Raw genomic sequence first — 22,126 nt, forward strand, 5'->3', positions numbered from 1 at the left:
AGATAGGTCACCATTAAAAATCACTCTGTGTTCTATTTGATAAAAAGCTCTTTATCCAGGTCACCGCAGAAGATGAGAAGCCATATGCCGTAAGTTTTTCTAGCAGTAATCCATGATCAATAACATCAAAGGCTGCACTAAAGTCTAGTAAAAACTTGTTTCTTGTTGTCAATATCCATTGGACAGTCATCCACTATCTACATCTACATGTATCTGTACATGAATATTGACCCCATAAGCATGCAGAAAGTCTGTATTCAGTTCTCTTTCACTAAAATAGCTATGTATTTGATTAAAGATTATTTTCTCCATGATTTTTGCTAGAACTGAAAGAATGCTTACAGGATGACTGTTTGCACCTGTGAGATTAGCTTTTGCATTTTTAGGTAATGGGATGATCTCAACCTCCTTCCAAACCTGTGGACTTACCCCCCAGTTTATACTTTGATTAAAAATATGAATAATTGGACTGGCCACCAGATGTGCTGCTGTTAATAGCTACTGAAAGCTTCAGCAACCTTCCTACCAAACCTACCAAAAGCAACCTTCACAGATTCAATTGTACTAACCTCAAACCTACACATTTTATCCTTTATGATGCAGTCCAATATATAAGAAACACCTTGCACATCATCAAAACACATATCTTTTCTTAATTTGTTAACTTTACAGGTGAAAAAATTGTTAAAATATCTAGCTATGTCATATGGTTTTGTAATAAATGGAACTTCAATAAAAGTAGATGCATTGTTAGACCCCTTATCTAAGGCATTGTTAAATGTTTTCCACAACCACTTACTGTCATTTTTAATTTCATTAATCCTTGTTTGAAAATAGACTTTCTTTTTCTCTCTGTTTAACTTTGTTACCTGATTTCTGAGTTTACAGTAATTCTGCCAGTCAACCAGACAGCCAGACTCAATTGCTTTTCTCTTTACAGTGTTTCAATGTACAATACAAATGATTTACTCAGTTCCATCGTCAATCCAGGGATGCCTTAGCTGTTTTAACAGTACATTTTTTAATAGGTGCATGCCTTTCAGCTACTGAAAGGAATAGCTTCATGAATAAATCTAATGCTAATTCTGGGTTTTCCTCTCCACATACATTGTGCCATGGTAATCTTGACTGAACTTCTTGTATGATCTTTTATAAATTATTTTTGGACCTGCTTTTGGAACTTAAGCTTTCCTTGTAAAAGCTACTATATTATGATCAGTGCACACAATAGGAACTGATATAGCTTTTGAGCATCAATCAGCTGTATTGGTGAAAATATGGTCAATACATATAGAAGAGGACTTCCCAGTTTTATTACTATGGATTCTGGTTGGATGGTTGACTAGCTGTGACAGATTACACACACTGGTTACAGCCCTAAGCTTTTTCTTAAGTGAGCAGGTTGAGGAAAACCATTCAGGTCACCCAACAGATACATTTCATTATTGCTATGTGAAACTTTGTCCAGCATCTTACATGTGTTATTGAATACAAAGAGTTGGCATTAGGTGGTCTATAGGAGCATCCTATTAAAATAGGTTTTAAATGAGGCAAATGTACTTGTATCCATAAAGCTTCAATGTCCTCCTTGATAAGGTCCTCCTTTTGCTTCACAGGAATATGAATTTGAATGTAAACTGCAACACCATCTCCATAACTACTTGTCTTTTCTGTAAATGTTGTAGCTTTGTATTGTTATTGCAATGTCATCAAATGACTGATCTAAATGTGATTCTGAGATAGCTAGTATATGTATATTGTTAGCATGCAATAGACTCCCAACTTCCTGCAGTTTATTTCTAAGGCTGCAAATGTTTATGTGAGCAACTTTTAACCCCTTCTTTGGAAGATTAAGCATTTCTGAGCTATCCATATTGATGTCCAGCATAGGTCATCATTGTACAAATCAGTTAATTGCAGGGAATAAACTATATAACCATCAACCTCTCCTCCGCTTTGCAGGGTGTGTAATTAGCTTATTGCACCTTAGATAAGCAATTTACCCCTTGATCTTGTGCAGCCTTCAAGGCAGGCATCAGGTCCCTTCTGTTCTGTTGCACAGTCTCAGTGAAGTCCCCATTGATAAAAAATGTTCATTCTTTTAAAGCTTCTTTGCCTTCTTCAGCACTGCAGATCTGTCCTTGAATCTCAGAAATTTAGCAACAATCAGCCTTGGTTTGTCCATGTTAGGCCTGGAGCCATTCTGTTTCGCCATTCTGTGGACTGTGGATTCCCCCGGGAGTTGCAGTTTCTCTATGTGCAGCACCTTTACCTTTTCCTCGGACTCGGCCCATCCCTCGTCTGGTGATTCCTCGATTCCCTCAAACACCAGGTTGTTTCTTTTAGACTGGCCTTCTAGATAGTCTGTTTTCAGCGTTATGGACTGCAAACATTCACTCAATGTATCAGTCTCACCACTCGCTGATTTGCTTTCTGCAGACAAATTAGAAAGTTCCTTTTTCACATCATCTACATCTTTCTGAGTGATTTTCACACTTGTTTTTAGTTCATGGAGTTCTTTCATTGTCTCATCATACCTTTTGTTTGAAGTGTCAATTTCTTTGGAAGATATCCACTTGATTTGACTAATTCAAGACTGTGAAGCCTCATATTAACTTTGGATAAACTTTGGTATACATGTTTGCATAGAACAAATATGCAAACCTGTCCTTGAAGGGGGTGGAACAGTGGTGCAGTGATAAGCTCTGAAGCTTGAAGCATGCATCCACATTCCAGGTTTCTTTCCTCCTGCACAAGTTTCCTCCCAAACAGTGGGAAGTCTAAATGGCCCAGGTATACAATGTATGTGTGTGCCATGTGAAAGACTGGTGACATATCCAGGGTGCACCCTGCCTTTCACCCATTGTGAGCTGGGATCCAGCCCCACACAACCCTGCACCAGGCAACTACAGATAGTGGATGGGTGATATTATTTAAAGGCACTTTAACAGTGGTTTCAGCATTTGGAAATGGAAATGGCTGCTTGGTGCAAATCAGATGTAAATATCAACACAGTGATGGTTGGCTGATTGGATAATTGGCTAAAGCTGATGTCCAAAGAATAATCTAAAACATGCGATGAAATGATCAGCTCTCAGCCAGCCTCTTTTCTCATTGGCTCTTTGAAACTACAATAAAGTGTGGCATCTGCTTTGACAAAAGGACAAAAGCATAAAGATGAACAGAGACCAGACGTCAGGAGGTAGAGAAAAGGAGATAGCTTTACTATAAAGAAGGCGTCGCTAGCAGAAGTTGCAACATCTCATCATACACGCATACATGGTGAATATATTTATGCCATTTTCTGTTGAGTAGATGTACCTTACAAAAGCTGTTATTTTGCGTGTCGAAGCAAGACTTTGACGAGCTGCTCTGATACACATGATAAAAAGAAGATGCTAATATGAGAATTCATTTTAAAAAAGCCAAACAGCATAAAAAAATCCAGTTGCAAATCTCGTATGTGCACCAATAAAATTCTAGAATTTGCAGCATTTTGAAATGAAGAGAAACACAAAGCTGTGAAACTGCACATTGACATTATCTGTTCTCACATGAAGGGTGAGCTGAGGCGATGCAGACAGTGAAAAGAGACATTCGGCTCCGTATGCTCCTCAAATCAACATGCACAAACAAAAAGACAAGACAAAAAGCACTGTGTATCAGCAAATATGCATAATTCTCTTTTCTTTGTTATACAGCCAGTTTTCAACAATTCCCCACTGTAATCCACTCAGGGGAAAAGAGAAAAGGCCAAGGGAGGTTAGGGGAGGGGGGGTGAGGGGGTGCAGGTTTCCAGACATCTTGAAGAAAACACTTCCAACAAGTCCAGTGAGAAAGTTCAGACCTGCATTTCAACCTAATATTTGAGCTCTGTGTGTTTTCTCTTCCTGTTTTCTTCTAGTTCAGCGCTGGTTTCCTGTTTTTGTCAAGATGTCTGTGCTCGTTGCTCAAACTAACAACACTAAGGTTAGAGTGAACACACTGTAGAACAATGGCATCAGAGAAAACACCCAGCTGATTAAAACTCAGAGGATATTGCTTTGAGGTTCTGCAGAAAGACAGGAACATGGAGTTGTTGGTTTTTTTTTTTGAAGGGGGAATAAGTGACAGAGAGGTTGTGTGTTTTTTGGAGGATAAAGATATCTCTTTGTTTTAGAGGAGGTGAGAAAAACCAGGCCAGAACTGTTTTCACTGGGACATACAGTAAGAGCTGTGTTCCATTTCAGGGATCGTGACCATGATACAATCACCCCTCATCATAATCCAGTGTGGGCCCATCACTTGTTTCATGGTGCGTTTAGGTGATCCTTGTCAACTTGTAGATATATCACATGAAATGGACCAATGAAAAATGGAATGGAGGCTATAAACTCCACTGTTTGTTCTTGTCAGTGGACCAAACATGTTGTCAGTCACAAGGCGGTACAAATATAGTATCCACCTCTGGCCCTTTTCCACTGCAGTAACATAACATTTAGCTATTGTCATGGGTCTCAACTGGTCTTCACCCACTTTGGGGGATGGGTTCCTGGGGTTCAATTTCAGCAGCAGGTGAAATTTGCTAAGGAGGTGCATATATCTGAGGTGACCCCTGAATTGTTGAATTGGGACACAGCTATGTAACAATAGGCATGTTAGGTGAAAGGCATTATGGGAAGAAGGAGAAGATGCAGTCTCAGATAGAAGACAAATGTATAACAGTGAAAAGAAGGGGAGTTTGTTCCAATATCTCAGCGAATGCATGTTTTTTTTAGGCCTACAAGCAGTTCGTGTGCGACAAATGCTACAGACGGTATATTGCAGGAGCACTTGCGTCTTATTTACATTATAGAGAATCAAACGTATTCCTTTTTCACAATATAGAATCGAAACTATCATCAAACAAGTGACTGATAGACTTGCCACAGCCAGTCCCATACTGTATATTACAATGTCAAAGCAAAGGGCAACATGGAGTGAGGGATGATTCTTGTTACCTTTTCAGAGTGCAAATGTTAGTCAAAGCTACATTACAAAGGAAGGTGCATGACAGGCTAAAGATGCACCAGTCACATTTGCTTGGTGGATACAGATTTGTGACTCTTTGTTTCCTATTCAGATAAAGCATTTTTTGGGGGAAATCAACTTTTAAATATTTACAAAGATAAGAGATTTTTTTTCAGGACGTACATGTACAGAATATATGCCAAATAAATAATAAGCAACAATATTCATTTTTTGTGTGGTGGAAATGTTATGTTACATAAATCTGAAGAACAATACAGAATAACAGTAATACAACATGAGTACGAGAAGAGCAGCACAATGGACAGATAAACATGACCTTTTTTCATGTAGGATGACAGGTATTATTAGTTGTTGTTTTGTGTACAGCAGAAAAGCCAGCTGCTACAAAAATATTTTCAACATACTGTTGTGTTTAATGCCTCTCATGACGAACAATAACAGATTCTGGAGACATCTTTATTTTGGCTATTTCTGGTGTGAAACAACAAAGTAAGTTGGTCAAAAATGTATATAACAATTATTAAATTAAGGACTAATATATTAATACTATCCACATAATGTAATAAATAGAAATATAAAATAAATATTTGAAATACAATGTGAACTCCAGTTGCTAACTGCAGTTAAGATCTATTTGATTTAGTATTGGAGGGTTTAATAGTGCTGTTGAATAGCAGGTAACTACAGTACGAGTGCCAAAATGATCAATCTGGTGAAACCAGTGAGCACTCTGTGGACATTTAGTATAAAATTAAGAAACACAAGCAAGTAATTGCAAACAGAGTGACGACATGACGAAGATGGTTGTAGGGTAAGTGAAATACTGAGCGTACATACCCCTAAAAATGATTTGTTAATTTTCCTTTTTCTTTTTTCTGCACAAACTAAAAAGAGTGCTGATACGTTTCATTTCAAAGGTGGCTGTGAATTTAATGTATGTATTTTCATGCTGTCATTTTTAAAGTATTCTATGCAATTCTAGCACTGTTTTTTCATCTGTAATGGTTTACAAATTCATTGAGTTTATAAAAACTAGTGGGAAGGCCAGAGGTGTTGATTCCCCTGTAAGAGGTGGGTTCAGACTAAATGTGAAGAGAATTTTAGAGGCGGTGTGATTGCATGTAAAGTCAATGTAAAGACGCAAGAGGACACTAATTCACAATCTGAGATGATGATAAGTTTGTGAGTCAAAAATCTTTCAACTTGAGCAAAAAAAATATGCAGATCCCCAGCAGATCAACTGTATGATCTCGCAACAGCACATTCTGACCCAAACAGCTGATCTGCGGCGTAATACAGTGTGTGGCATGCGTAGGAATACATAAGTTTCTACGGTTGAGAAAATATAGTGCCAAAGGAAAGGGCTGTCTGACGGCAAGGTAAAGCAATGAAAATTTTCTAAATATAGTGTACACTTAGACTGATATTGATTTTTTTTTTAGGTGGGCCTTTTTTTAGGTGGCTAAATACATTTTTTCTGCTGGCCCCATCCACAGCAATACATTGCCTAGCTTCCATGCCAGTACTCCTGCCTGCTTCTCCAAACTGAGGGCGTGCCGACCCAAATCTACTGCAGGTAATACACTGACTATGGATACCTCATACAACCTCACTTCAAAAAATCTGAACTATCCCTTTAAGGATTCCAGCCTCTCATGCTGCATTCATGTCCTACAGGAGAGAACATAGACGTTATATTACAAGATGAAAACATCGTTGAAGAGTTTGGAGTTTATCTGGTGTCACCAATAAGAACATGACTGTAGGAAAGTGGTAGAATAATATATACAGTGATTATGTGATCACCATGTTGGATTGACGTAGCAATGTTTGGTTTGGTATAAAACATACTTTTAAAAGTACCACTCACCTATTTATGTGTGTGCCAAATGAGAAACCTATGTCACCAGACAAACAGAATCATGGAAGCTTTACAGCTCCGAACAATTACAATGTTCATTATTTTAACTGTCAACTGACAGTTGTTCCCTTTGACATGAATGCAGCATTAGCCTGCATGCTAACTAGGGAATTCACTGGGTTCTGATCTACTGGTGTTTCTCAAGCAAAACTGACTTTCCTTTCTTTTGCCTTCTCATGTCTCTTTCACTAAATTACTACATGCTCCAAAAAAAATATTTATACTTAGTCTTTTTAAAAAATGGGATTCATTAACAACATACTGTAGCAGCGCTTGCTGCTTGTGGCAGAAATGGCTTTTCTTGTGTCGGCCATTTTGAGCATCTGCACTACAACATTGGATTAGAGGTAAGAAAAACACGTCTACCACATCATAAAAGGCAAAGTGAATAAAAGCATGTGATTTAGCCTGCGAGTGACAAAAAAGGAAACCCAAAATGTGTACTTTCCTAACCAGATTAAACCCAAAATGGTATGGAGGAGGTGATAGTGCATAGTTTTGCAGGGCACTAAAATGTGTGCCAGGACTGTATACAGCATTCATTAAGATTCAATGACTCATCTACCAGCTGTGGAAAAACTAAAATCTTTCATTGCGTAAATATCAATATGATAAACATATCTGCCAGCATCCTGTTGAGTTTGATGTTTAGAAGCTGATATGTTACAGGACGGGGCTAGTGTGTGAGCGTGTGTGTGTGTGTAACCTCTGTGTCTACTTTACCGGGATGCTACACAGAGGTATGAGGGGCCAATCAGGGAGGAGAGCAGAGACACTGAAAATGTTCAGAGCAGAAATGAACCAAAGAAAAATCTCTAAAGAATGCTTGTTGATGCCTCCAAATGCTGAAAGCTGCCCCAAAGGCACACGTCAAGTCTGTGTGGGTAAAGGGCAGGCAGAGCGCACAGGAAAACGAGCACTTGTCCACTTTGTCCAAATGTCACCTCCGAAGGGCCAATTTCTTAGAGCTGGAAACGTAAAATAAAGGCTTGTGGTCTAGTGCCACTCCTGTATTCCTCCAGCTTATCTGCAGAGGAAAGCCTACATAGTCTCCAGACTGGCCCTGCTGTGATTCTTCTGTTTAATTTGTTTCATATATTCATATATTAATATATTCATGTGTGTGTGTTTGTGTCTGGTGTATGGTGTCGTGGTTTGTCATAACGCCCTCAAATCAGAGGGTGCCACTGAGTCCCCGATGTGCCGCTACAGCGCTACGCCAGTGAGTAGATGGCGTTGACGGGTGAGGTGGCCTCGGAGCTCTCGTTGCCCTCCGTCTCGTCCTTGTCCTTCTTCACCGTGTACTGGCCGATGAAAGAGCCATCCTCGTTGAACTGCCCATCACCGCCTTCGCCGTAGTCCACCAGGCTGTCGTCGCTTTCCTTCACGTTGCCCTCCAGCGATGTCTGGCTGTCCTGCAGAGGCTTGTTGTCTTCATCGCTGCTGCAAATGCGCAAGAAGGAGAGGGTTAAAATGGGAGCAGAACTTTGTTACAAGGAATCAGCAGGAGTTCGGGACCTTGCTGCCCCCATCGGCAGGGGTTAAAGAGGGAAGTGAAAAGTTATGGGAATTGCAGGTAAAGAAATGATTGTTAAGAAAAGTGTGAATTCCATGTTTTTAGCTTTTCTATTCTCTTCACTCTCGGTGAAGTGACTGAATGTTGAGGTCACTCAGGCCTTTGTAGACTAGAATTTCTACTTTTATGATTCATTTCTTTTCCATATTTTGCTTAAAGGATAGGTTCCGATTTTTCAAGCCGATATTAACATAAAACTCATACCAAATGAGCATTTAAAGAGTTATTGGTTACTGTTATCATTCTTTCTGTCTATGTTGGCTGTAAAGCGACCCCTTCCTCATGTGACTTCAATGTTAAGAGATGTGGGACAAAATCAACAGTGCTCTTTCCATGAATTTAAGTCCAAAACTAATGTGAGGCTTCTGTAGTCTCAGTTAGCCAAATCAAGAGGGTATCTTCATTTCTTCATTCAAGACTATAAGAAACATACTGTACCCCTCCACCACTGTCTGGAGAAACACAAAGAGGCAATTTCATACAAAAAAGTCTGTAACCACTTGGTTTCACTAGCTAAGACTGCTGAAACCTAAGGAGTGTAGATTTTGTCCCCCACTTCTTACAGTATAGTCACATTACGAAGGGATCGCTTCACCACCAACAACTAATTACAGTGAATGATAATTCTCTCAACAGACATATGGTATGTGAGTAGTGTTAAGATAGACTTGAAAAAATGTGAAACTATCCTTTAGAAATAGCAGCATTTTATACCGAAGATGCCTGCAGATCTACATTAAAAAACTGAAGAGTCTTCTTCGTTCTACAGTATTCATTGCTATGTTTTAAAAGCTACCCTGTCTCCTAGAAATTACATTCATATCAAACTGATTTGTACTAGTAAATTTGATTTGTAGGAAATGTAATGCTACCTGGAATACATTTTTAAATTATTAAATTGAATGTACTTATATACGGTTAAGGTTATCGGTTAAGGTTAGGGAAAGATGGTGGTCTTGGTTAAATATTGAAAAACGCTGACTTGAAGCATGAGACAGGATGCATTGACTTTTTCAGTATTTAACCAAAACCACCATCTTTCCCTGACGTTAACCAAGTGTTATAGCCTGAAGCTAACAACACGTGGGGCACAGGACTCTTTGGTTTCCAGTGTATTCATGTGCTCGATCATCATCCATGATGACTACCTATCTATGACTTCTGTGCAGAACAAGAACCTCAAAATACAATCAAGGCGGCAATTACATTTCCTCAAAAACATGTTTGTAAAGTTTGCATGTAAGTAAATGCATTATGTAGGAGACAGGGTTGTTAATAAGAGATAAATACTGTCTACATAAAATCAAATAAGACATTTGCATCCACATGCTTTCTGATGGCCATATTCTGACATGAGATCTAAGCATATGTAGAAGTTGCCACCTGCTTGATCTCAGTTCAGAGCATGGCTGCATGTCTCCTAACTCTGTTTTTTTGGGGGGGTTTTGAGTGGGGGAGAGGGAGGGACTTCATGCACAGGGAAAAAGAACTACAGACTAGCATTAGCTTTCTTGTCTGGGATCAAGCCAGTTGCATAACAGCATTTAAAATGCATTTAAACGTCAAGAAGGATGCAAAAAAGATCTTTTGTCATCAGGACTTCTCTTCATTGCTCGTGTCTGTGCATTGCATTTCAAGGTTATCAAACATCATGTATTGAGATTCACCTGGAGAGGACAGAATCTACTCTGTAGCCTCTCAGAATCGTCATGCTCCATGCTGAAACACTTCAGGAACCAGACACATTACTCAATATATTTTAAAAATCATACATGTTAATGAAGATTACAAATGGACTACAGCAGATCCAGCACGATCAAATTCCAACACAGTTCAAATCTAGCAGATTCAACTCTGATAGAACCCAAAATTTATTTCATATTTTTATCAGTCCACAAAAAATCATTCAGAGTAGAGCAAGAGACAGTGAAACAATGAACCCTTTCAGAACACAGGCTGATACATAAGGTGAGGAGATGAAAAGATGTTACACACAAGATGAAGTGTGTAAGAGGTGGGCACAGAGTGGATAAATGCAAGAGAAAGGTTGACATCTTTTAATCGATTAATACGCCACCTGAGAGAGAATCAAGTTCATGACTATGCAGCGGACAGTGATTGTTTTCTTAGTGTTAGCTCTGTACTCCAGCATGTTGAATTTGAAATTTACCAATGACCATCATTTAAAGTGCGGAATTTTGGCTGCTGACATCCAACATAACCTTTTTAAAACACTGTCTCATTTTTAGGGGTCAGAAAATAATCAGACAAGTCATCAAGTCATATTGAATATTTGATTTCAAATTCTTTGCAGTTAATGATGAATATAAAGTCTCCTACCTGTCTTTATTGTAGCCCTCAGGGGATTGGGGTTTTCTATCTCCAGAATATTCTTATTTGGTCTTCAAAACTTCTTGGTTGCTTTGGCTGTATATTAAAGGGTCAGTTCACCCAAATTACAAAAAAATTATCTCACCCACTTTTAGTAGTTTGTAGCTATAAAGATAGTTTTGGTTTTATTTGTCTGTCTCTGAGATTTCTGCCTCCACTCCAGTTCAATGGAGGTGAATGGAGTTCTGTTTGTAGTCCTTACGGGTTTGAAAAGTTACATTCAAACAAATTCAGCAGCATTTCCATATGTAAATGTAAACTAAACTGTCCTCTCCTGAAAAACAACAGAATTGGTAATTTGTGTGAAGAGCTTTCTTGACAAGTGAACTCTGGTCATGTGAATAATGGCCGCTGTTTCTCAAAAGCAAAGGCGGAAGTAGCTTGATGTCATTATAGCACTGCAAAACCTCTTGGGGAGGAGATAAAACATTTTCAACTCAGGGTCATTGTATTTGCTTGTTCTGGAGCTTTGAATTGTAACATAACTGTATCAGCAGATTGAGTTTGCTCAGTCACCTTCTGAAGTAGGAGGTTAGGATGGATGGTTTTGTGTCTCACTTTGACACTGGAGACTCTTGTTCACATCCTGTTTCGTACAGTGCCAAAGTCAACCACGGTTTCTTTTAATCACATAACCAAGTAATTTTTGTTGTCCAAACTTAAACAAACCTTAACCATAGAGGTTACAGAAAAAACTCAATTAGTTTTTGTGACTCTGACAAACTATGTTGTTTTATGGGTCATTCTGGAGTTGAAAGACCTATAGAAATACCCTCAAATTAAAGCTCAAAGTTTAAACCTCATATTTATTATTTCACTTCATATCCAATGTGTTGTAGTAAAATGACAACACAACACAAAAGTGTCACTATCCAAATCCTTATGGACTGCTGTGCATATAGTTGTAGTTAAGAAAGACTAGAAATACCACTTTGCAGTTGTATGCCTCTGCCAACGATATTTGTAGTGAAGGAATTTAATAAAAGGTATTAAGTGTATTTTCCTTGTATGTGTTCACATGCTTGGCCAATAAAGCTGATTCTAGATAGATATAGAACACATGGATGCTTCCCACACATCTTCAACTTGTCAGCACAGAAAATCTAAACAATCACCACAGTTTCAAGGTGGGCACCAAGATTAGTGTCACCAATTCAGTAACCAATCAAATGTGAAATATAGTTATGGTGTTGAATAATGGCCAGAAAAGTGTTTTTGCAGAGCATAATGATGTCACAGTGAAGCTTACCTTTGACCTTTTAGTTATAAAATGTCATTACTTCATAACTTTATCCTATTAGACATTTGTGTGAAACTTTGTCATAATTAGTGTATGTATTGTTGAGTTATGGCCAAAAACGTGTTTTGTAAGGTCACGGTGACCTTGACGTTTGAGCACCAAAATCTAATCAGTTCATCCTTGCCTTCCATTCCTGCCAAATTTGAGTAAATTCCCTCAAGGCGTTCCTGGGATATCACGTTTATGAGAATGGGACGGACGGACAGATGGACGGATGGACAGACAACCCGAAAACATAATGCCTCTGCCCACGGTTGACGCCAGCGCTGAGGCATAAAAAGTGTTGCTCTTAAAAGTGCCCAGAAGGCCTGTAAGTTGTTGATTCCGGTGTCCTCATAACTCATCGATTCTTCAGACATAGTGTGCAGTAAGGTGAGCAGCACAGCAGCTGGCAGATAGAAGCTGTCTCTGTGGTTCGATATCCTTTGAGTGTGCCAGGAGTAAATCAGAAGGACATCTCTCTATGCACCGGTGCCACTGAAATGCTTCAAGATTAGATCTCTTACAGCTAATTAAATAAATCTGGCCAAGAGGCAGAGCCTTTTTCAAACCGCTTGCCCCAGTCGTATTTGCCAAGCTTTCTTTCATTTGTTGACCGTACTGCACTGACAACTTCAGTGAGCCGGAGGGTTTTAAGAGAGAGCCTTTTATTTCAGTGACTTCAAAATGTCTTCAGAATGAAAGAGAGCAAAGTTGGGAATGATTCAATTATCTGATTAGGTGATTTTTTTGAGTAGAAGAGCAAAGGTGGGGGAAGTAACTCAGAAGATGGGTGGGAGTTTCAGATAACCTTCCTTGCATAACAATACACAAACTTGTCCATCTGCCGCGTTCAAGAAATCTCATGAAAATGACTCCCACATACACAGACTAATATGACTATAGAGTCAGAAAGTCATGGCAACTCTGTTGTTTTTTTTACTTAACAGATTTACATTGGGAACATTAGATGAGTTTGTTATTATCAAAAATCGGATTAACCATGCTTTGAAGTGCTTTAATTTGATGGATAGAATTCATTAGCATGTTAGCAAGTTTAACTGACTCTAACAGACATTAATCGATTAAAATGCACTGCAAATGAGCAATAGGAAATGAGATTTTTTAAGAACAGGATTAGGAGGACTTAGATGGTGATGCAGGAGACTCTTTTCTATTCATACCTTTCAAGAGACCTTTGGACCAATGAGGAAAATAAATCAGAAAAGAGACAAAAGACAGAGACATAAGATGGGGTAGGTAGAACAGAAAGACAGTCATGAGACACATGGATAACCAGACATAAAATAAATTAGCTAAATAAACATAATAGAAAGGAGGTATAACAGTATGGGTGTAGGGAGATGAGGAACAACAATAACATTTACATATCTTTGTTAAGTGTAAAGGTAAATAGATTGAATCCATCATAATCCAAAATTAAGGCATAAAAGCAATAAAGTCGGAGGTAGAATAAAGTAAGTTAACCAAAGGATACCACATTTTGGCCTTTGTATAAAAAAAGTTGCTTGTTATCTCTATGTGAAAAGGGCTCCATTGCATGCATAGGGTCCATCTACTGTAGGATTTACAGGGAAATTCTAGTTTGCTACATCTTGCATTTTGTTTTCACAGTTTAGTCATATTTTCTGTTAATTATGATAACATTGTACTCACCAAAATAACTGCTATTATCTAAGAACATGGTGACAGAGCTATAATCAAGTCTGACGGGGCACAAAACTGACTGTCAGACTTTCCACCATTTCATTTTTACTTCATTCATGCATATTGACATTATGCATCTGACTTCTTGTTGGTGGGATGGGGATATTTTGTATTGTTTTTCCCTAATCAATCAGTAGCAAGCAATGTGTCTACCTGACATGAAGTTGTGTTAGTGGTTGCTAGGAGCACTTCAAGGATATGTCTGGTGATTTTCTATAATTTTCTTATTGTCAACAAATCTCATGTGCAGAGCCAAACCATAGACTGTAAAAAATATGGACGTAGTCACCTTGACGTCACCCATTGGTTTGCAAACTGCCATTTTGAAGCCTCCAGTGTAGCAATTTGACCATCGCCATCTTGGATTTGGCCGTCGCCATGTTTGATTTTTGGAGCCAGAAGTGACCATATTTGGACGAGAGGGTTGCACTGATCATAGCGCTAGCTGCTAGCTTGATTAGCACAGTGCATTTGCAATCTATGGTTAACAGTGATAATGCTAATGCTAATGCTCATTGATGGGTTTTTATTACAACCAAACGCTGAACAAGTATGTTTTTAGGTGACCACAATGTGCAAGGCAGACACCACTGACCATGTGTGGGAACACGGTTTCATTTACAGTGCTTTACTAGCTTGTTGTGCTACATATCACAACCTCTTGTCTTTGTACTACATTGTGAATTTCTCAAAAAACTTCAGTACAAAGGCAAAAGGTTGTGGCATCTGCCTTACATGGAAGAACATGTACAACATGTGCAGCTGTGTCAGACTAATCAAAGCTTGACATAATTTTTCTGTGGCTATTTTTCATCGATGTAGTTGGGTAGCACACTTTGTAAAGTGTAAAATGTATTATTCAGTCTGAAAAGATCTATGCAATTCATGTAGTGAGTACTATGTTATCATTATGGGTAGCAATGATGGCCATAACAACAAAAACAAGACCCAAGCTGTAATAAATCAGAACTATCCTTTAAAGGAATTGTTTGATATTTTGAGAAATATGCTTATTCCCTTTCTTTCTGAGAGAACAATTTCAAGTTGGTGCATCGAGTACAGAGCTTTAGTTAGGACGTACTTAGCCTAGCTTAGCATAAAGACCGGAAGATGGGGGAAATAGCTAGCCTGGCTCTGTCCAAAAAACTCCTACAAACAACTCTAAAGCAGACTGATTAACACACTGTTTCTTGTTTGTTTAGCATAATCAGAAATGTCAAATTGACAGCATGTGGTTTATAAATAATAAAATCCTGTCCTAATAATAAAAACACACATTCCAACACCTCCAAAGGTCAATACTTAACACATTATATCTTGTTTGTTTAATGTGTACACAAACAGAAATGTAAAAACGTCTAGCTTGCTGTTTCCCCCAGTTTCCAGTCTTAATGCTAAGCTAGGCTAACCACATCCAGCTAGCACAGAGATATGAGATTGATTTCGTTCTTCTCATCTCAGTCTCAGAAAGAAAACTAATAAGCTTATTTCACCAAGTGTTGAACTATTCTTTTAACATCTGACTACAACTAAACTTGACTACATTATTCCATGTAATTTTCATGTGGGACAACACAAGGAAAATAACAAAGGTTACAATATTGTAACCCTTGTTCTATAAGCACATGTGGAGCCCTCTACTGTACTCTGTGGGTAATACACTCCTCCAGTCACATACACTTCAGTCCATAAAATATATAAAGCAGCATCTTGCTGCTGCTCACCCATCCAGAAACCACTTCAGTGACGGCGTAGGAGCGGCAGGGTACATAGATAGAGGGCTCCGCCTGTGCTTATAGGCCTAGGGTTACAATATTGTAACCTTCGTTCTATCACAGACAGGCTCCGCCCAATGAATGTTCACCCTGCCGGTGTATAATTGCCCAGAGGGATAGACCAAGATGCTGCTGTGCTTATGTCCTTGACACTCACCCCACTGAATAAGGTCGTAGATGCTGCTACACCACGTGTGGTATACACCACATTGGGGTGTTCTTACCTGCCTGCCCGTAAGCTTGGAAGATGCACTCACAAAGCCAACTAGCTAGGCGCTTCTTAGATAGGGCTTTACCGGCCACTCTCTCTCCATAGCACACAAACAACTGTTCAGTGTGCCGAAAGGGGGCCGTGCATTCAATATAACATGCAATGCACAAACTGGCCACAAGAGGTGCAGTTTTGCCTCCCTGGCATCCCCATGGGGTGGAGGAAAACCACTTGTGCAGACAGTCCAGCCTACATCATCCTGTCCCTCTCAGGAGCTAAGCCTAGAGATGTTGGCCCAATGTGGGCAGCGCATGTATCAAGCCCACCTCCTAGGACAGAGCCCCCAGCACTTGGGGAATGGACCAGGGCTGGGCCACCAACATCTGGGTCATCTCTGCGTACCACGGTGCTGAGCGGCGGTCCGTAGCTATCAGAATGACCAACATTCTCTGTTGTCTCACTCTCTCCTGAATCAGTTCAAAATCTGCTGTGCCACCTCAGGGTGCGGTATCCACTCATCTGCCAGAGGGCCGCCCCTGGACATGAGGTCGGTGCCCCTGTTTTCCAGACTCGGAATGTGGACAGCCCTCAAGACAAGAGGTGTTCTGAGACCATCACCAACACTTGTCTCCCCTGAACCAGAGTCAGGAAGTGTTGGAGAACAAGGAGCATGCCTGAAGTTCAAGGAGGTTGATGTGTCGGTTTTCTCCTGAAGGCCACACACCACCTATCACTCTGCCAAGACAGGTGCTCCTCCACCCATCAGGGACACATCCGTGAACACCACTATATAGGAGGTCACTCGACCCAGGGGTGATCCCGTCAGCAGATGCTGTGGGGACCCCCAATAACGCAGGTCTTCCTGCACTGATGGGGGAACGTTCACAAAGCAGTGCTTGTGCCTCTTGCGAAACGCAGGAACTTCATGTGTTTCAGCACCATCTCGACATGAAAATAAGCATCTTTTAGGTCAATAGTGGTTGAACCAGTTCCAGCAATCTCCTGATGGCTAGCATGCGGAACATCTTTTGTGCGATGCATTGGTTCAGGATGCGGAGATACAAAATGGGTCTGAAACCTCCCGTCTTCATGGGAACCAGGAAGTACATGAACTGAAGTCGGCCACAAATTTCCAAAGGTCAGCAAAGTTGCAGAGACAGATGAGAGGTTGTCATCAATTCATTGGAGAAGCTGTCCGGAGAGTCTTAGCCGAGGCGTCTGGCTGCAGAGGGCTGGATTAAATGGTGAGACTGGGGCACGTCGGGCAGGAATGAGTTTGAAGCAGCAACTCCACCCGTAGACAGGTAAGATCAGTGAGGTGATTTCGCTGTTGCTGAAGTGAAAAGGATGAGTGAATTTCAGTGGGCAACTGCGTGCATTTGATTGGAGGAGAGTATTACCCATAGAGTTCATTAGAGGACGGAGCCTGTGTGAGATACAACTTAATTATGTAGCAACAATAATGCTGATTTTTTCGACTGTGCACTAAAATACTGAACATCCTCTGAAATAAGACAGAATGTAAAACAAGATGGATAAAACAGGAGAAGCTATTTACAGGGGAAATACTAAAATGACAGATGTAATTTATTTTGTATTTTCAACATCTTAGAAGTGTTTATTCTGTGTTTTGTCCTCCAAATATTCTCCAGTTGTTTGTTGCCTAAATCATTTCCTTAAGGGTGTCAAATTGTGCCAAACATAGATTGTCCTGCCCCCTTGCTCTCACTACAACCCAAATTGATTTCCCTCGCCATCTCTCACCCTGTGCACCTGGTGGCGGATGCTTTTTAAATGTCAGCCGGCGGAGGAAAAACAAAGCAATTAACCTCTAAAAGGGTGAAAAACATGTTAGTTGTTTCTTAGCTGGAACAAAAAGGTGCAAGACCTCCCACACTCTTCACTCAGGCTGCTTTCTTAGTTCACTATGTCTGCTTGTACTGCTGGAACAGCTGATCCGTGGTTATAGGGATGGATGCATCTTTGGTCTTTTATTTACAGACACTGACACGGTCATATTACATTAAGATCAATGGAGTAGTGTAATTACTGTTCCAGTATTGAGCTCCATAAAAAAGCAGCTTTAAACCACACAATAAAAGAATAAATTAAACTTTTTTCATTGTGTGGCAGGGGGCCATGGTCTGTTTGTTTTAATTGAGGTTTGAATGATAATGTGCTCTCTCCATGTGATTCTATAATAGCCTGAGGCTGAATCAATGCTGTGATCAACCAGAGGCATTTTATATTTAAGTCTGAACCTTTCCTCGACCCTGAACAACCTCAGCTGCTGCTCTGCTGTGTTCTGGGAGATAATGCATCTCATCGAAAATATATTTTCTCTTCACCTTGGCCTTGCATGAATTACTGCATAATTATGTTATTTTCTATGTACCAAGAAGGCAATATATGTCACCAGTGTGATGAGGATATTCTGGGGTTAATCTCTTATTTGCACTGGTTTGCACTGACCTAACAAAGTTATCACCATGCAAATAAGAACAAGAAGTGCCCTGTTTCAACTGAAAAAGAGTCTGTTTGTTTTCTTCTGTCCAAACCTGAGCACAAAAAGATACTTTGTTGAATTTGGTTAATTTAACATCACACTGGCTAATCACAAGGCAACCAGACTTTTTAATGAATAGTTTAACAGTTTGAAGTAAACACTTATTTGCTTTCTTTGTCAAAAGTGATATTAAAAGATGAATATCAACCTTGTGATATGTTTAGCTTAGCTTAGCATAAAGACTGGAAGCAGGAACAAACAGTCACCCTGGCTCTGTCCAAAAAACACCTACAAACAACTCTAAAGCTGACTGATTAACCAACTGTCTTGTTTGTTTAATAATCAGAAATTTAAAATTGACAGCATGTGGTTGTCAAAAAATACCTCCAACATGTTAGTACTATATATTTACTTTATTTTATTTTATTTTTTTGAACTTCGGTCAGTATTGGGCTGGTGTTTCTTTCTGGCACCAGTCTTAACGCTAAACTAAGCTAAGCTTAACACCTCCCGACAGACATGACAGACACAGACATAAGACTAATATCTACCTTCTCATGTCACTCTTGGAAAGAAAAAAGGTAAGCAATAGGCTATCAGATGGCAGCATGTTTCCTTACACTCATAAACACTTGCATTTTGTGGTGATTTCATATATTGGTTTTGCATTATGTTCTGTGTATCAAAGTGTCTCAGTCAATAGTCAAAAGTCAGTGTATCTAAAATGTATCATGCCACAGTCTAGATACTGTAGAGAGAGAGATTGAGTATTTTCTTGAGAGGGCTAAGATTTGTATTATTTTTCGAGCCTTGAGGTGTTTAATGCTTTGTGGTCGGCCCATTTTCTGTTTTCTTGTGTATTTACTCTACTAATTCACTTCAATATGTCTCTTATTTACTGAGCCAGGTTGTCAGCCTGCTAACTGAAACCGAGGTATCAGTTCTTCATTTCTCTGGGTTTGATGTCTATAGATTTAGTTCTGGGACAGCCTTAGATGAATAAAATGTGTTGGAAGTCCAGTTACAATGAACATTCATGGTGTGACTAATGCATGGCTCTGTCCTTTACTGTATCTCTGTGTTCGTCACTTGAATGTCATGTGACCTTTATGGAAGCAGAATGCTCTGGAGCCAGGGAGCTCCAGCCTTGTTTTCATATCAACAGGTGTGAAGATTAGGTTTTTGACAGGGAGATGGTTTGGCTACTATTGATTACTGAATTGACTGTTTGACATCCTTAAGGAACTGAAGCCTTGCACTCAGCTGCATCCTGTCCATCTCTTTGCTAATCATATCTAATAGCTATGGTGTCAGCTTTCTATAATGTCACCTCTATCACATCATTCAAATGGTGCTTTAAAAACTAATGCAGACTAGCTGGACTGCATGAATGGAACCTGTACACTCTTTGCAGACTAACCAAAGAGCCAACAAAACATTAATCACGTGGATTGTTCTACACCTTATCCACACCCCATTCTCCCCAGTTCAGGGGAAAGATCTGGTCCCCTCCCCGACATGCGCAGGCCAACAGAGATGCCGTGCCAAAACCAAAGTACCTGTTCTCGTTTTCGTTCCTGTCAGGGACAGATGACCCATTTCAGCGTGGGGAAAAAAGAGGGACGAGATGTGAGGAAACAGGGGAGACGGCAAGAGACAAGAAGTGGAGAGAAAGACAGAGGAAGGAGGACAGAGGAGCTCCAGATGATACATGCATGTAAATCCTTGCATGCACACAAACACACACCCTCATACACACACACACAGAACTGAAGAGACTTGAGGGATTAGGACCAGTGATGGAGTCTGGGTCAGAATCAGGGTAAAGCAGTGACCTTGGCTGTAAGAGAGGGGTTGGGTATTAATGTTAGACTCATTACTGATTAACAAACAAAACAGGATCTCACACACTGGAGATGGATGAATCACACAGTATTAACAGCATAGCACCACTCAGGTGATAATAAATGCTGATCACAACTCTTTTGAAACTACCCTGCATACTGATATAGAGCTGTTATTTTATTTAAATGCCACGTGATGCAATGCTGTATCAATCAAAAACTTTAATTTCATACTTTTAACAAAGCACTTTACACCAAAGTAGAGCTACATAATGATAACCTATGTATATGTGATTTACATACAGTATGTATAAAGTAGATAGTCTTATTTATTCTCGTCTTTTTGTCAGTAGGATCAAAGGATAAGAATCAGAGGCTTTTCTTCAGATGTTACAGAGTCTACAATTACTAAAGGTAAAGGTTGTAGTGCCACTCTCACGCTGCTGAGTGAGAACATGGACATCTCCGATTTAGTAAGCATGTTAATCTGAGTGTCAAAGTGGACAGACAGAGAAAAAGACAGAGTCGTTCTCATTAAATAAGAACGAGGCCACAGAGATCAGTGGGACCTGGAAGGAGCAAAAAACACATCACTTACCAACACATACAGTACAGTCACATACTCCAGTATACTGTATACACCCCCATATTACATAAAAATGGTCTGCATGCTCATTTTTCTTTTAAAGACCACTGTACCACATGTGGCAAGGTTTAAGAACTCATGTCAAACGTACTAAGATGGTGTTATAATGGCAATTTGAACATTGGATAGCAGGATAGCATTGAGCCTCAGCTGCTTGAGATAGAAAACTTTAATCTCTGTCCATGTCCACACTAATGATGACAAATGTAAGAACACTATATACATGTCTAAACAGTTTCATCCACACTAACATTTTCAGATTGTTCTTTTAAAAACATGCGGTCCTTAGAAATGTCAGAACAGTGGGAGACTGATTAAAAAGTTTTTTCTTCCCTCTCTTTCAGTAAGCAAACAACTAAATTGTGTAAGATGATAGCTGGATTTTTTGACAGATACATCCCAAATACTGGTCTTAAGAAGTTATATCTCTCTTCTGTTGCCTTCAACTCTCAACTTTAACTAATCACACAACATGGGTGGGTGCTACCATTGGCATATGTTTGTGTGGTATAAAATAGTGAGGTCATAAATACTACCTGCTAACTGAGACTAACATTATGTCCTCAGCGGCAGCATTGGCTGAATGATCTTACAGCATTAAATGAAAGATGTCAATGACACCTTTTGAATGTCTGGACTTGGATGTTAAATTAAGCCAATTTTGTAAATGTAATCTTAAACACATAATTATTATTAAACCCCAGGCCTTAATGTCATTTAAACTGATTTAGAACAGACATGTATTTGTGTCACAATGTAGGAAAACTTTCCTCAGTTCAATATGTCCTATACTGCAGCCATGTCATATACTATCCCTTGACTTTTTGCCTTTTACTATCACACATCCTCATACAGTATGAGATGTGGCAAAACTACATGGTTGAGCAGTAAAACCTAATCCATTTACTTCAAATTCCCTTGACCATTCAATTTATTTTAAAGACAACAGTCCAAAAATACAGTAGCAAGCTACTGATGTAGGTGGTGCAGGTGTAATTCGGACATGTCAGCTCTAAAGCGGGCTGAGAACAGAGAGAATCTGTTTGGTGATACTTACTGGTAATCAAAGGATCCATCCTGGTCTTTCTGATCCACAGGGTCCAATGGGAGATCTTTTTTATCACGGACTGAGGAGAAAAGTACAAGAATAGTTAAAATGTTATAAAAATATTCAGTGTTTTGCTAAGAGCTTTATTGAATTTATGGTTATATTTGATAGACAAAACCATCCACATCTGG

At 39.5% G+C, this 22,126-nt stretch overlaps 1 protein-coding gene across 11 annotated transcripts in view; it reads right to left on the bottom strand.

Moving 5' to 3' along the window:
* Nucleotides 1-3,203: 3,203 nt before the first annotated feature.
* The window catches only part of nfasca (neurofascin homolog (chicken) a), a 144,733-nt gene continuing 125,810 nt past the window's right edge, over nucleotides 3,204-22,126 (bottom strand). For 9 of the 11 annotated variants that reach the window (XM_044349149.1, XM_044349158.1, XM_044349150.1 and 6 more), the window contains 2 exons: nucleotides 21,945-22,014; nucleotides 3,204-8,374 (listed from right to left, as the gene is read on the bottom strand). In XM_044349149.1, the coding sequence (XP_044205084.1) occupies nucleotides 8,146-8,374; nucleotides 21,945-22,014 (299 nt within the window). In that variant the 3' untranslated portion in view covers nucleotides 3,204-8,145. Of the gene's footprint in view, nucleotides 8,375-20,448; nucleotides 20,811-21,944; nucleotides 22,015-22,126 lie in introns of those variants that run through there. The other 2 variants (XR_006403086.1, XM_044349154.1) reach the window with 1 other exon arrangement.

Source organism: Thunnus albacares, chromosome 4, assembly GCF_914725855.1.
Source record: "Thunnus albacares chromosome 4, fThuAlb1.1, whole genome shotgun sequence".
NCBI lineage: Eukaryota > Metazoa > Chordata > Actinopteri > Scombriformes > Scombridae > Thunnus > Thunnus albacares.